The 15,688-nt window shown below is 48.5% G+C and overlaps 1 protein-coding gene across 1 annotated transcript in view; it reads right to left on the bottom strand.

The window, feature by feature from the left end:
• GSPT1 (G1 to S phase transition 1) overlaps positions 1-15,688 on the bottom strand; it is a 647,462-nt gene that overhangs the window by 193,549 nt on the left and 438,225 nt on the right. The window contains exon 11 of the mRNA XM_069645596.1: positions 11,894-11,974. Coding sequence (XP_069501697.1) covers positions 11,894-11,974 — 81 coding nt within the window. The remainder of the gene's footprint in view (positions 1-11,893; positions 11,975-15,688) is intronic.

Raw genomic sequence — 15,688 nt, 5'->3', positions numbered from 1 at the left:
TGTGTTAATGTTATATTGCTCCCTTCTGAAGAAGGCTTATTCAACTGACTTAAATAAATGAATAATGAATTAATCAAGAAACCTTGAGTGTACGTTTATTTGAATACTGGTCACTGTAAACCTGTGTAACCACTGCACTGCTCACATTGACCCCTCATGAGATATATCTGGCTGCTCAGCCACACTACCAATCTGTGTAGTACAGACTTCTACCAAAGGTTGGGTTCCTATTGCCAGGATGTAAAGGTTGCTGTAGTTCACCCAAAGGGTACTGCACACAATCTTGCCTAACAGAAACAGTAGTTTATCCAAGACAAGGAATTTAAACCTTTTCGGAAATCTGAAAGACTTCCCCCGAGTCACTGTACTGAAGGTGCTGTGTGCCACAATGTAAAAAGATTATGCCTATGGAGTTTGTCAGAATCCAAAACCAAAAGAAACAGTTCAGATCAAAGAAAAATATGAGAGTGTGGGGCAAAAGGTCTCACTCTCTCCAAGTTAAGTCATTAAAAGTTCTAAAGTCCAGCAAAAAGTGCTGGGGGTCTCTAAGGTAGAAGAGAATTGGCACATTTCTGAGAATTCTCCCTAACAAGTATCTATTTGCTTATCTTGATTCTGAGAACGTGTTATGGAGTATATTTTTATTGTTGCACATTGCCCTTTTTATAGAATGCTTATTTAAAAACAGACCGTAAATCATTATTCTACTAGAAAACCTTGAGTTTAAGTGTTATTTCGATACTTGCATGTTTGGATTTTGATGCTACCGCTCTACAGCCAACATTTACCCCTCTTGAGATGCGTCTGGCTGCTCAGTCACTCTACCAACTTGTGTAGTACAGACCGATACCAATAGGTGGGTTACCCAATACCAAGAGGACAAGACTGGTGTAGTCTCCCACAAGGTTACTGCATATAATCTTGCCTAACACCCTCACCCACTCCAGGATAAAAATGAAAAGTGCCAAAGTACAGTAAAAGAGCTGGGGCTCTCCAAGGTTGAAGGGAATTAGCACAGGCTCCCAGATACGTACGGCAGGTGTCTACCTGCACCCCTGAATGAGCCACATGCGCTGAGAAAGAAAGAACATCGTCCAATAAGCAAGTTAATGGATGAATCTTCTTTGTTTCTGCCCAGTGACAAAACCTAGTCCACTTGCTCCTGGACTGACTTCTGGTGGAGTCGCTTCTAGCCCCTTGTACGATAGCCAGGCTATATCGTGATAGGTGCATATGCTTCAGAGCAACCTCTTCAGGAACCAAGGTGCGAGGGCCAACTTCTGCGGAGCAGGGTGAACCACTGTGCCGCCCCCCCCCCCTGCTGGGAGAGTAAGTGGGCTGGGATCCCAGGGAGGTGTACCGGGGCTGATCCGGCAGACTGAAAAGTTCCGAGAACACGGGTCTTGCGGGCCAACATGGAGCTATAAAGATGAACTGAAGGCTCTGAGACTCCCTGACCCTGCAAAGGATGTTGTGAACCAGGTGAGTGGGGGATGGGCGGCTTTGAGAGCAAGCCAGATGGCCATCATCTCAAGCCAGTTGATGTGTTCCAGCTGCTCCCGATGAGACCATACTCCATGGATGCTGTGGTTGTCCAGGGTAGCCCCCATCCCTCTGCGGACGGGGCTGTGATAATGGTGATCTGGGGCAACGACTGCTGGAATAGCCTGCCTACTAGCAAGTTGGTGTCTGTACCCCACCAGAATAGGTCTTGGTGGAGATGCTGTGGTATGCTGACTGGCTCTGCCTGAGAGCCCTTCTCCTGATTCCAGGAAGCTGAGAAATGTAGCTGCAGCGTCCTCACCTTGAGCCTCGTATGCAGCACAGCAAGGAGACATGCCACCACTACTCCCAGCAGGTGTTGGTATCACCAGGCTGAGGTTACTGCTCTTCTGAGGAAACTCCTCGTGGCCCTTTTGATTGCTGTGATCTTGTCCGTTGAGGGGGAGAAGATTCTCGCGGTCTCCGTATCCCATATAAGACCCAGAAATGTCAGTATGCATGGGCAGTAACTGACTTTTTGAAACTGATAGAAAATCCCAGATTGTATAGTATGTGCATGAGAGCGGAGGCTGTGTAATGTACTTCCTCCAAGGGACCCCGCCATGACTAGCCTGTCGTCAAGGTATGGATAAATGTGGTGGCCTTGCGCCCCGAGTAGAGCTGTCACAGCGTTCATTAGCCTTGTAAAGACCCTCGGGCCGAGTTGAGGCCAAAGGGTAGAACTCTGTATTGAAAGTGAAAACCCACGATCCAGAACCGTAGGAAGGACCGATGGGTTCCCAATCAGGCGTGCAGGTAAGCATCCTTCAGATCCATGGAGCACATCCAGTTTCCCTCACACAAAGTCGCTGCAATGAAGGAGGGGGTAACCATTTTGAACTTTTGGAGGTGATGGGAACGGTTCAAGGAAGGAAGAAAGGTCTGACAACTCGCAGGCCAGCCTGGTTCTTTTTATGTATGGTGAATATCCGTGAATAGAAGCCCCTGCCTCTTTGAGAAGCTGGAACTTCCTTCACCGCCTGGCTTGCTAGGAGTGAGCAGATTTCCACCAACAGAGTTGCTACCCCAATCTGCAGGAAGGGAGCAAGAGGAAATGGAGGAATTGGTAGCTGGAAATCGGTGGACATCACCGAGAGCATCCACGGGGCCGCAAACCTTGACTGCCAGGGGTGTAAGTGAAGGGCAAGCCTCCCCCACTAGAGACTCGTGGATCCGGATGGACCAGTCCGGTGCAAAGGAGGGGGACTGGAAAACCCCTGGTTAGCCGCCTTGTGCTGCTTGCGTCTGTGTTGGCTCGGCAGCCTGTCCGTTTGCCTTGACGGTCTCTCCTTAAGCCCCTAAAGCCTCCAAAGGCTCGAGCGCTGGTGAGCATGGCTGTAGGTCTTCAGTGTGGATTTTGTTAAAATAGACAAGAATTTAGCTGTTTGGGAGCTATTCTTTTTCTTGTCTAGCTCATCTATTGGCGAGTGGAACAAGTAGCCCCTGTAAAGGCAAGATTGTGAGCAGTACCCTTTGGGAGAATACACCAACCTTGTCAACTTTGCAAGGGTAACCAAACCTTTGGTATACGTCTGTACTACACAGGTTTGTAGTGTGGCTGAGGAGTCCGGCTTATCTCAAGAGAGGTCAATGTGAGCAGTAGGGTTTTTACACAGATTCACAGTGACAAGTATTCAAATAAACTCTTACACTCAAGGTTTCTTGCTTAAACAATTATTAATTTAACAGTCAGTTATATAAGCCTTCTTCAGAAGGGAACAAAATATGTAACACTTAAAATATACTTCAAAACACACTCTTAGTTTCCCTAAATCAGATGATACCCACTATGGATGGTACACAGACACGTCTTACACCCTCAGGTGACTTAAATAGTTAGGATACTGTGGACATTGATTCATCACTGTTACATTTAGAGCAATACTGAGTTTGGTGCAAAGGTTAGATAGCGGAATAAAACAAAGGTTAACAAATAATTCATGAACTGGTAAGTACTTTTTGAACCCTCCAAGAGTAAATTAACCCTTTCCTGGAGGAAAGATAAAAGCACAAAGTCAGAGGTATGAAAATTCCCTCAGGGAGCCAGGACAGCCAATGTTAGTTGAGCTAAGTCTATGGGAGCTGGATATCTTCTTGCAGGTAAGTAAAAGTCTTGCACAATGTTTTTAGAAAAGTTGGCAGAAATAGGATCACTTCAATGGCCACAAGCTGGGAGGCTTGTGAAGGGCAAAGGCTGCAAACAACTGTGCAATGACAAGTCTCAACTGAGAACAAGTAAGGCTACACAAGAAGAGGTAAGTCCTCTTAACTTTACAGTACCTTTGGTTAGAAGAAATTGTTCCAGCTGGCTTCTGTTCCTGGATAGGTCTACAGATCCGGTTGTTCCTGGGCCTCAGTCGTGGGGACAAGAGGGAGGACGTCTGGAGACTCCTGCACTACAATTTGAAGGTCGGCATAAGCAATGGGCAAACTTCAATTTGGCAGCACTTTGCGGTTTCAGCTCCTCACGTCTATAGCAAATAGCACCAGTGCGGTCTCATATACCACTCTGGACTTTCCTCGCATCTGGGGTCTAGCACTCTGTTGAGGTGGCTTAGGCTTGGTCAGTCTTGCTTCAGATGCATTTTGGAATACAGAGCGCGAGTGTGCCATTTTTAGTCAATACGCGGCGGATTATTTATCAATATATCCGCGCCGCACTTGCTTTGCCCAGTGGCCCACTTCTACTCAGGATTTGCCCCCTTATTGCACTCGGAGTGCATCCAGCCACCATTGGGAGACACGAGGTCTGCTCCACTCCAAGATGGCCGACCGTCACTGCCACAACCCTCCACTCGGCCCCACAGCCCTGCAAGCATCGTGATTGGCTCCTCTCCCCTACTTGGGAGAAAACCACAAGCCGGCAGGCTTGGAGCCGGCCCACCACGAAGGCACCCACAAAGGCACTGTGCCTGTCTCCAGCCTGTCTACACCGTCGAGCCCAGAGCCAGGACCCCTTGCCCTCCAGCTACAGGGTAAGCATACTGCCCCCCTCCACAATCTACTCCTAACCCTCGAGCCAGAGTCCTGAACTGCTCCCATCCATCACGGACCCGGTGTACATGCACCTCCCAACATTGCTACGTCCAAGGTCCCACCTGCACCGTTGTGCGCTCGAACTACAACATAATGTTTTAATGCTTAATCTGTAGCTAATTAACCATGCCCTGGCCCTGCATTGCTGTATGCTGCCACTTGATAATTGCATCTGCACCACGGTCGCCCAGAGACCACTGTGATGTTGTGTAGTGCCTTATGGTCGCCCAGAGACCACTGTGATATTGTGTAGTGCCTTATGGTCGCCCAGAGACCACTGTGATATTGTGTAGTGCCTTATGGTCGCTCAGAGAGCACTGTGTTTTTGTGTAGTGCCTTAGGGGCGCTTGAGACCTTAACCCACCAGCTCTCGCTAACCTATCTCAACATGTACACCTGCCACACACTGTACCTCCTCACAGGTCTAGTCTACACCTTACTGACTAGTACTATTGACTACTCCGTGCCCTCAGGGCAACCCAACAGCCATTTCATGGAACTCAGACACACCACCACACACGCTACTCCTCCCGAGATCATACTCAGACAATACAGACTTAGAACACGCACACTCCCTCTAGCTTTTCTCTCCACACCCATGCAGGTTACACCTAGGAACTCACGCCAAGGCTCTCGCACTCACGCCAAGACCAGCTGCCCACCATACACTATTACCCGCAAGCACCTTATCAGGTCCCCGAAGCTTGCTCCAACCCCACACGACCAATGTGAAGTCAGACATCACTTGACTAACAAGCCTATTCACGCTACCAAAAAGCTTACCCCTAGTACCAACCTCAAGCCACCACTACCAAAAAAGCTCCAACACCTTAAATGTGCTCTATTAAATGTTCGCTCACTCAACGCCCACGCTTCAGAAGTCAATGACATCGTTACCAACCAAGACCTAGACATATTAGCCATAACAGAAACATGGTTGCACCCTGCCTCTGGCCCGACTATCAGTTTAGCTGTACCATCAGGTTACTCGATCTTAAGACAGGACAGATCAGCTAAAATGGGAGGTGGAGTCGCACTTATCTTTAAAGACACCCTAGCCTTAAGACAGACTCCCACCACAGGGGAAGACTTCATTGACATCCTCTCAGCCAAACTCACCCTCTCCCCCAAAGACACAGTAAACATTCATGTCATATATAGACCCCCAGGCCCCACCAATAATTTCAAAGGCATAGTCAACCATCTTCTTGGAAAAAACATTAAACAAACTTCCAAAACATTGGTTCTAGGAGACCTTAACCTTGGCTATAATGATAAACCTGACAAAGAAGCTATCACCCTCACCAGAAACCTCACAGATCTAGGATTCACACAGATAGTCACTGCCCCGACCCATAATAAAGGCCGTATCCTAGACTGGGTGGCTGATCACAACTGTGGCTCCACCCTCAACTCCAACACAGCCCTTCCATGGTCTGATCACAACTGCCTTCAATTCTGCATCCCCATAACCTCCTACTCCATACCTCTTATACCAGCACCGGCCATGCTAGCCAGAAGTGCCAAAAAACTTACAGCAGACAATATACGTCCCCTTCTCAACATCCCTTGCCTAGCGCCACCGTTCTCCTCTGACCCCAGCATACTAGCAGAGATCTTCAAAGACACACTCACCCATGCCATCAACACCGCAGCCCCTCTTGAAAACAACAAAAAAAAAAAATCGTTTCACTCCAACTCATGGTTCACGGAGGACTTATTAAATCTTCGCCAATGCAAGCGCCAAGCCCTCAAAACATGGCAGGCCAATCCCTGTGACGCCACCAAAGTAGACTTTCTCAGTATCTCTAAAAAATACAAACATGCCATATTCAAGGCGAAATCAGAAATCTACAATAAACGTATCCTGGAAGCCAACTCCCACTCAAAAGAGCTTTTCACCATCTTTAAAGAGTTCACTATCCCCCCAATTTGCACAGATGAGATTGTTAAGGATGAGGCCTGGTGCAACAGCATTCAAACAGCAATGTTAAATAAAATAGACCTTCTTCAAAATAAAATAGCAGAACACTTTAAGGCTCTGCACCCCCAACAGACCCTCTCCGTCAATAACACCAAAGATGAGCACACCTCCAAATTCGATTTCTCCCCAATCACCGAGTCAGACACTCTCCACATCCTCAAACAGCTCAAACCATCTCAATGCAAAGGAGATATATGCCCCCCCAACATCATTAAAGAATGTGCGACAGCCCTCGCACCAATCATCACAGCATCCATTAACGCCTCATTCAAGACAGGCAAAGTCCCTGACAGCCTTAAAGAGGCGTGGGTGCGCCCACTCCTAAAGAAACCAACCCTGGACCCTGCCCAACCTAATAATCGGCCCATTACTACGGTTCCATTTCTCCTAAAAATCCTAGATAAAGCTGCACATATGCAGATACAGGCTTACCTGGAAAACAACTCTGTCCTAGGTAAAAGGCAGTCCGGATTCCGCAAAGGTCATGGCACTGAAACCGCCTTACTAGATCTTAAGAATCAAATTACCCTGATCCTAGATAAAGGCAAGCCGGCCCTTCTGCTCCTCCTAGACCTCTCGGCGGCATTTGATCTAGTCGACCACGCCATCCTCACCAACCATCTCACTCAGGCCGCACATTTCTCCAAACAAGCCACAAATTGGATCACCTCCTTCCTCAAAGGTAGAGTGATGAAAGTGTTTTCCAATACAGCCAACGCAGAGCCTACCACCATCAGGTATGGAGTCCCTCAGGGCTCATGTACGGCTCCCACCCTCTATAATCTTTTTACCAAACCTCTCTTTGATAAACTGGACGCACTTGGATCACATACACCAACTACGCTGACGATACCCAAGTACTCCTCCCGCTCACAGGACTCTACCACCAGGACGCAGCCACCTTCCAGAATATATACGCCACCATCCAAGCATGGATGGCCACAAACGGTCTGTGTCTTAACGGAGACAAGACCGAAATCCTCATCCTTGGCCAAAAATCCACTCTCACAAACCTCGACCCCCTCTTCACCAACTTCTGCATTGACAATTGTGTCATCCCAGTTCTACCTTCTGTTAAAACACTAGGAGTCCACATTGACGCATCACTCTCCATGGACAAGCAAGTCAACTCCATTGTCTCTGCCTCCGCCCTGAGCACTAAGCTCATTAATGCAATCAAACCATTCCTAACTAAAGATAACTGCCTATCCATTGCCAGAGCCACCATTGGAGCCAAACTAGATTATTGTAATGCGCTACTGGCTGGCACCTCCAACTCCAATCTCAATAAACTCCAAATAACACAAAATAATGCACTAAGAGCAGCCCTCAATATACCTAAAAGGGACCACATCGCGCAAACCAGAAGGGAAGCACACTGGCTACCTGTCAAAGAGCGCATTACATTCAAAATACTTACCACCGCACACAAATGTATTAACCTGTCTGCACCATCATACCTGTCCGACGCGGTAGTCAGATCTCACTCCAATAGACCAATGAGACAATGCCACACCAACCAACTTAGGGTCCCACGCATCAAGCGAGCTAAAGCAGCTGGAATAAGCTTCCCCTACATCGCACCTAAACTATGGAACGCATTACCTAGCACGCTCAGAGCAGAAACCTCTCTCACTGCCTTCCGAAAAAAACTGAAAACCACCTTGTTCAACTAACTCCTCCAACTTTGGTCTTCTGACCCTCTCCTCTCTTCTCTCCTCCTCTCCTTTAGCTACTACTTTTCTCTTGCAACTAAGTTATGACTTTTCTGTATGTGTAACAAGTCATGTTCATATCTGTAACGAGCGCCACGATGCCCTATGGGCTGCCTGTGCGCTTAACAAATGCGAATAAATAAATAAGGGAGTCCGGAGGATCTTCCTGGAGCTCGGGTCCGACTTAAAAGCGATGCACTTAATCTGGTGTTCCTCTCCCTGGCACTTCTGTTCCTGCAGCAGCAATGGAAGACAGCCAGCTCCCAGAGGATGTCCATACGAGTTCACTTTGGGGTTGATTGGTCCGACCAACTCAAGGAAGAAGTCGTCCTTGCAGGGCTTCTCTAGGCGAGGTGTATTCTGAGCTTCAGCAGCAGGCTTCTCTTCCAAGTTCTTCTTCGGAATCCTTTGTCCAGTGTTCAACTGCTTTACAAGCAAAAAGCCTTGTCTTTTATGCAGGTTTCTCCCATTAATTTGCAGCCTAGCTGTCAATCACACAGCAGGGTGGCTGTCCTCCGAGGACAGCCAGCCAGCCAATCACCTTTGGGTGCATTCCAGGGGATTAAGCACAGGGAGTTTCGGAAACCTCCATCGCTTCCGGCCCCTGCCAGACACGCTGGAGCCAGAGGCGCCAAAGGCAAAATGAACCAAGGGACCAAACCTGGTTTGGCGCACATAGTAAATCTCAAGAAGGACCTTTCCAACAAGAAATGGCAAAAAAAGAAGACGGACTATTTTGACAAAATGGGCACCCATGGGTGTCTTGCTGCAGCTGCAATTGCAGCTCGTGATAAAGCACACAATGGTAGGAAAAAGTAAACCACTGCCACCAGCAATTCATTGTAGAAAGTGTAACAAAAATGTTACCTGAAAAACTAGACGAAGGGGATACTAAGTAACCCCTCCAGCACCCTATTGTAAGATAGTGTGCGCTGGGCCTAGAAAGTTACAATGTATGTATAGTCAATTTCACTTCACTGTTCTTGGAAACAGTAGTTTATCCAAGACAAGGTATTTGAACCTTTGGGAAATCTGAAATACTTCCCTGCGTCACTGCACTGAAGGTGCAGTGTGACACAACGCAAAGATGTCAAAAGAAACAAAGTCCAAATCACAGAAATATACATGATAGTGGGAAAAGGTCTCGCTCTCTCTAGGTTAGAAATTAAAAGTCCAGCAAAAAGAGCTGGGGGTCTCCAAGGTAGAGGGGAATTGGCAAATTTCTGAGAGTTCTCCCCAATAGCCCCCCCTCAAACAGCAGGTCGAGGATGCATCCTGCACATTTGGGTTGAATTTTGTTGCCTTGAGGCAAGCCGTTCACCTTATGTCGTTGGCAATACAGTTGGCTCTGCCCGAGGTGTCAATGTGGGAGACTGTAAGCTCCATTATATCCTGGGCCACAATTTTCACCTCCGCCAAACCCGCCTTGAACCGTGCCTGGCTGTGGGCAGGAAGCTCTGGAAGGAAGTCTGCGATCTCCCGCCACAACTTTTAATAAACAGGCGCCAACATGGCATCAGCATTGGCCTGACGCAAGTGGAGCGTGGCTTTTGAGTTGATCACTTTGCCAAACTACTCCAACAGCTTTTCCTCCTTGTCCAGGCGTGCAGCTGAGGAAGACTGCTGTTTGGAATACAGCGATGCTGCTGCTATAACAGAGGAATGTGGTTGGGGGTGCACAGACAATAAGAGGTAATCCCCCTCTGCCTGCCTGTATTTGGCCTCCAGGCGCTTATTGGTAGGATGGGTGGAGTGTGGCTTGACCCAGCCCTTTTTGGATAAGGATTTCACGTCCTTCTGAAGAGGGATGCCAGTTCTCATGGGAGGACGAAGTGTAAGCACTTTGGCCAGGACCTCCTCCTGACCCCCCCCGCCTCGGGTTGCTCCACCTGCGGCTGAGGGATACCTAGGTACTACGCCAGACCTACCAGCCTCTCGTGGAATGCCTTTGCTGACGATGGTGTCCGGATCTTCCGCCTCGTCCGTGTCCGCAGCTGTGTCCTGCAGACCTGGGGGTGCAGGAGGAGTGCGGGGCACAGGTAGCTGTGGGCGTGCTGACTGGCGGTGGCTGAGCTGCTGTGATTGGCGTGGGACCCAGGGGCTGAGCTGGACCCAAGGCCTGGACATAAGTTGGAGCTTGAGCCAGAACCAGAGGGGGCATGTGCCAGATTACATCCCTGAGGATGGTACCCATTTGTGGAGATCTCATAAGGGTAAGGAACTTCTCGAAAGAACATATCCTCGCAAGCAGGCGGAGCACCTGAGGGTGTAGGGGTGTCTGAGGGTGTAGGGGCTGGGCCCTGCGGCTGTGGTGTCCTGGGCAGACCCTGTCATGCCAAACTGGGGGGATGCATACCTCCCCTGCAGACCAGGTAACAGGTTTGCCCAATCCCATCGGGATAAGGCGCCGGGTGAGCCGCCATTTTGTCCTGCTCAGTGCCACGTGCCCGAGACGTGGCGCTTGCTGCGCTGTGTCCAGTCTCCACCTGCATGTTGAATAGCGAAGGCTGGAACCTACCAGGCACCTCAGGTCGAGACCTGGGAAGCGGAGAGCCCTCGGCCATGGTGCCGGTAGTGCTGCGTACAGGTGCCCCCCTCGGACATGGGCCTGGTACTAGGTTTGCACCCGGTAATGGAGCCTTGCGGCCCCTCAGTAGTGGGACCGGTAGGATGTTGTGACCCCTCGGGCCGGAAGCTGGAGTAGCCTTGGTCCCCTTGCTGATTTTAGGACCAGGGAGGTCCATCCCGCTTGGGCGCTTCCCGGGGAAGGAGTCGCCCTTACGGCGTGCAGAGGAGAACAGAGCCCCTACCTTGGGCCTGGTCTTCCTCCTCACGTATCCTTTGACGTCCTCTGGAGGTGATCTTTCAATGCACTCTCTCCACCTAGCCAATCGATTTTTCAGAGTGTGCGGGGTCAAGGCATCGCACACGGAACCGTCGTCCCAGCCATGGTCCGGGCCAAGGCACCAGAGGCAGAGTGCGCAAGGGTCGGATGTAGGGAAGGAACCCTCGTAGACTGGACACCTGCTGAAACTATGTCGTCGACATGCGCCGGGGAGGAGCGTAGCACCAGAGGACAGAGCAGTATGTGACAATTGGAATAGAAAAAAAGAAAAAAGAAATAATTTCTTCCGGGGAAGAGCGTGTGGAATTACAAGGCCAGAGGCCTAACCCAGGAGCGCTGGTGAAAGCGGTCTGTTCCCCTTGACGCTGAAAAGAGGAATGGGGTGTAGCGCCGGTGTGGAGAGTCATGGGAGGGCATGCTCCCAGGGCCACCCCATGGAACACATCTAAATTTAAAGGGGAAGACCTTTTTTTTCTTGTGAAAAGGGTTCAGTTTCCCGTCCCCTAGCGAGGGACACACATTCAGTATGGAGGAAAGGGGACATGACATAGGAGTAATGTTAGGGATAGTGTTACAGTCACACCCAGGTCGACAACCCGCTTCGAAAGAAAGATGCAATGTTCCACAATTACCACTAGATGTCAGACTATAGAATAGAACAGCATGCGATTCTAAGCAGATTCACAAGCATCAGAAATTGAATTACAACAAGAGCGTAGATCAACATTTCAATAATTTGGTATAATTGTACACTCTTAAAATGTGCCATACCTTGTTTGGCATCATAACCAGTTGCTGTCCTTTACAGATAGAACCAGACTCCAGCTTTCCCAGAACCACCGTTCCCATATCCTGTGAAGTTAAGTTGGCAAGTTAAAAAAAAAAAGTAACTGCTGGAATTTTAGCAGTAAAACATTCAGTGAAAACCATTACAAACAGGTTTCAAATGAGTAGAGATCTGTGCCAATCAGCTACATTAACTGCAGACAAGTTTTATTAACCCGAAAGGCAAGTTCTACAGCATTGCTAGGTTTCATATTATGCGCTGTTCTAAATATTCTCTGGTCACTGTGAAAACACTAAAGAATTGACTCAAAGTGTTCACAATATAATCAGTTAATGCGCGTGGCAGCTCTCCACCATGTTTGTGCAGTTTCCTCATCCGCGAATGGGTGGTGGGAGGCTCAGACACAAAGTCTTTTTGGATTCTGATGCTCGAAGGAGCATACAAAACTAAGACACTAGTTGCTGAACGCTAATGCAGGAGCACTACAACTAAAAGGTGTTTGGGAAGAATTTTCCATTTAAATCATCCTACTATTGAATGCAACTAAACCCCCAGCAGCTTTGCCTATGCCAAGGAACCATGCCTGATGTGTGAATTAAACTTTTTTTAGCTTAAATTACCAGCTCAGCTAATTCATTTTGAGCGCACTGGTGAGCCAGTCAGGTTACCAGAGTAGGGGGACGGCTGCCCTCAGTCATGTTTTCTGTATTTTTTTTTATTGCAGCACACTGCCTTACAAAGGAGTGCTTGAGGGGAAACTACCTCCTGCACACCAGCTATTTTTCTCATAATGGCATTTTGAGTACAATATTCTCAAAATGGCTACTCCATGTGGTTTAAGTTCTGTCTTTTGGCCATTTGCTTTTTTTGGCCAACCTTCGGCCATCTCAGGTCAGGAAATGCCATAAAAGGGTGTGAACTTTTGCGGGATCCAGCTTTGATTAGCAGGCACGTGCCTTTGTAGGGCTGAACTAGCTAAAGCCTGCTGCTACTTATCCTGTGGCCAGGGAAGAGACAACTGTGCCTTCCTTGGTGGGAACAACTGTTCATCTGTAAGGGGAGTATTCCCAAAGTCCATCTGGAGTGAAGACTCTATAAAACTAGCTCTTGGTATACAGGTACCCAACACTTCGTATAAGTCTGTACTAACCAAAGGAGTGGTAGCATGGCAGAGCAGCTAGGCATTTCTTAAGAGGAGAATGTGAGCTGTAGGCAAGTACAATGAACCCAGTCAATACAATAGCCCAAAGAAACTCGTACACACTGAAAGTTATAGTAAAATATACATTTATTTTATATACACAAAGCAGATAAGTAAATACTATTTTAGACTAACCAATACACATAGGAAATCGGAACAATACATTTCACGGGCGACTGCTTCGATAGTAGTTGCTCGCGCTTACAATTGCTAAAGAAAATTACAATGACAGCTCTACTGTTTAAACAGTAGTGGTGCACACCTGCATTTCTTAGAGAAATGATCGCTTCATTCATTTACAAAAGCCACCCAGACAAAGTCTGTAGGAAGGAAAAGGAGGGTTTTTGAACACTATACCAGTGATTTACTTTCTAGTAACACTTTAAGGGGTCTTATTCTTTAGCAGTCCAATCCCATAGCTATTCATGTGTTCATGAAAGTTATGATATGATTTGGTATTTGTAACCGCCTATACACAAGTGTTTCAAGGCGCGACGAGGCAGGGAGGGGGAGGGGGGACAAAGGGAAGACAGACAACGATCCTAGTAGGCCTGGTGTCATTCAGATCGCGCAAGTGCATGGGTAGAGGGGAAGGGAAAAGTGCAAGGGGAAAGGGAGATGGAAAGTGCAGTACAGGGGGAGTAGAATAACAAGATAAATAAGGGCCAGCTAGTGGCAAGTGCAAGGTAAGTGCAGACAAGTGCTGGGAAGGGGGGCTGTAGGGATACAGAGACAGTCCCGCAGTGCAGGGGTTGCGAGGGAGGCTGTGCAAGGGGAGAGTGGCAGGGCCAGGGCCCGAGATCGGTGAGAGTGGCCCAGTTGCAGATTCAGTGCAATTTCAGTCAGGAATTTATCAGGGGAGAGGGGGAGAGAAAGCAGAAGCAAAGAAGAAGGTTTTGAGGTGCTTCCAGAACCGGAGATGGCTCTCCTCAAGTTTCAGGGAGGCCCCTGCCGCGGAGAGAGATCTACGCCCAACTCGTTGCTTGGAGAAGCGGCTGACCCGTTAGTGTAGGATGGGAGCAAAAGACTTATGCAGCAGAAAAGGAAAAGTTTCTCAGGATACTTCAGTCACTTAAATAAAATACTAGCAAGATAATTCAATTAATAGGGACCCTGCAAAGGACTCCCTAAGAGCACAAGCTGTTAGGTCTGGCCCAGAGGTATGGGTGGTGTTAGGGAGAATGTTCATTTTAGTGCTAAATTTCTCCCACCTTACAGACCCCCAGCTCTTTTGCTGGACTTAGGACTTTTTCTCATTTGAACCCTGGAGCGAGCAAGACCTTTTTCTCACTCTCTCATGTGTTTTTACCTGATTTGGATTTTGTGTTTTCACCGTTTTGGGAGTCTGGCGCGGAGCACGACATTTCGGCGCAGCCCGATTTGGCACAGCCCGTTTGGCACAGGAGCCGGTTTGGCGCGGCAGCCCGCGCCGAACTGGCCGCACCGAAATGTCCTGCTCCGGCAGCCGCATGCTTCGGCAGTCGCTTCATGCCAAATGCAGGTTTCAGAAGAGCATTGTCCGAGTGGGACACTGCATTCTTGGGGAAATAACAAAGAGTGGGACGTGGCGTGACTCGGAACGAGCAGCATCTGAGAGCGGCTTATCTCAGATTTGCTGCTTCACAGAGCAGCGGCATGTCAGAGCAGCTTGATCGGAGAGAGGACATCAAAGTGCACCCGCGCCGCCTCTCAGAGCGCAGAACCTCACTGTCTGCCTCAAAGTAGCATTAACACAGAGCAGGAGCGCATCTCAGGGCCGTAGCTCCAAGGAGGAGCACTGTACGTTATAGCACCGAGAAGCTGCTGCACGTGATAAAGCACCAAGAACCCATATGCCATAGAGTTGCAGCTAATGGCCGATTGCAGTAAAGGGACTCCTAGGCAAAAAGGGCTCGAGTCCTAAAGAAAGGTGGGGTACTCTGGTGCATGCTTTGGGAGGAGACGTCATATGAGGAGGTGAAATTGCAGCCCTGCGTTTTTACAGGGAAATTAATCCCTCAGAACTGGCCACGCCGAATCGGCCCGCGCCGAACCAGCGGCGCAGAAACGGGGTGTACCGAGTCTGGCAAACTCCATATGCATCTGCTTTTTGGATGGGGACACAGCATATTCAGTGCAGTGACACATGGAAGTCTCTTAGATTTCCCAAAGGTTTAAATATCTTCTCTTGGTGAAACTACTGTTTCCAAGAGCAGTGAAGTGAAATTGACTTTACTTACATTTTGTAACCTTCTAGACCCAGCACACACTATCTTACAATAGGGGTTTGGAGGGGTTACTTAGTATCCCCTTTGTCTAGTTTCTCATTTAACATTTTGATGTCACCCTTTCTACAATTAATGGCTGGTGGCAGTGGTTTACATTTTACTACCATTGAGTGTTTCTACCATGGGCTGCAATTGCAGCTGCAGTAAAGCACCCATGGGTACCCATTTTGTCAAAATGGTCCAGTCTTTTTACGCTATTTCTTGTTGGAAAGGTCCTTCTAGAGATTTACTATGCGCGCCAAGCCAAGTTTGGTCCCTTTGTTCATTTTGTCTTTGGTGGGGTTCACAGCTGAAGCCCGCCTCTGGCTCCA

This window comes from Ambystoma mexicanum, chromosome 2p (assembly GCF_040938575.1).
Source record: "Ambystoma mexicanum isolate Mex_15411 chromosome 2p, UKY_AmexF1_1, whole genome shotgun sequence".
Taxonomy (NCBI): Eukaryota; Metazoa; Chordata; class Amphibia; order Caudata; family Ambystomatidae; genus Ambystoma; species Ambystoma mexicanum.
This window is presented reverse-complemented; position numbering and strand designations above follow the sequence as displayed.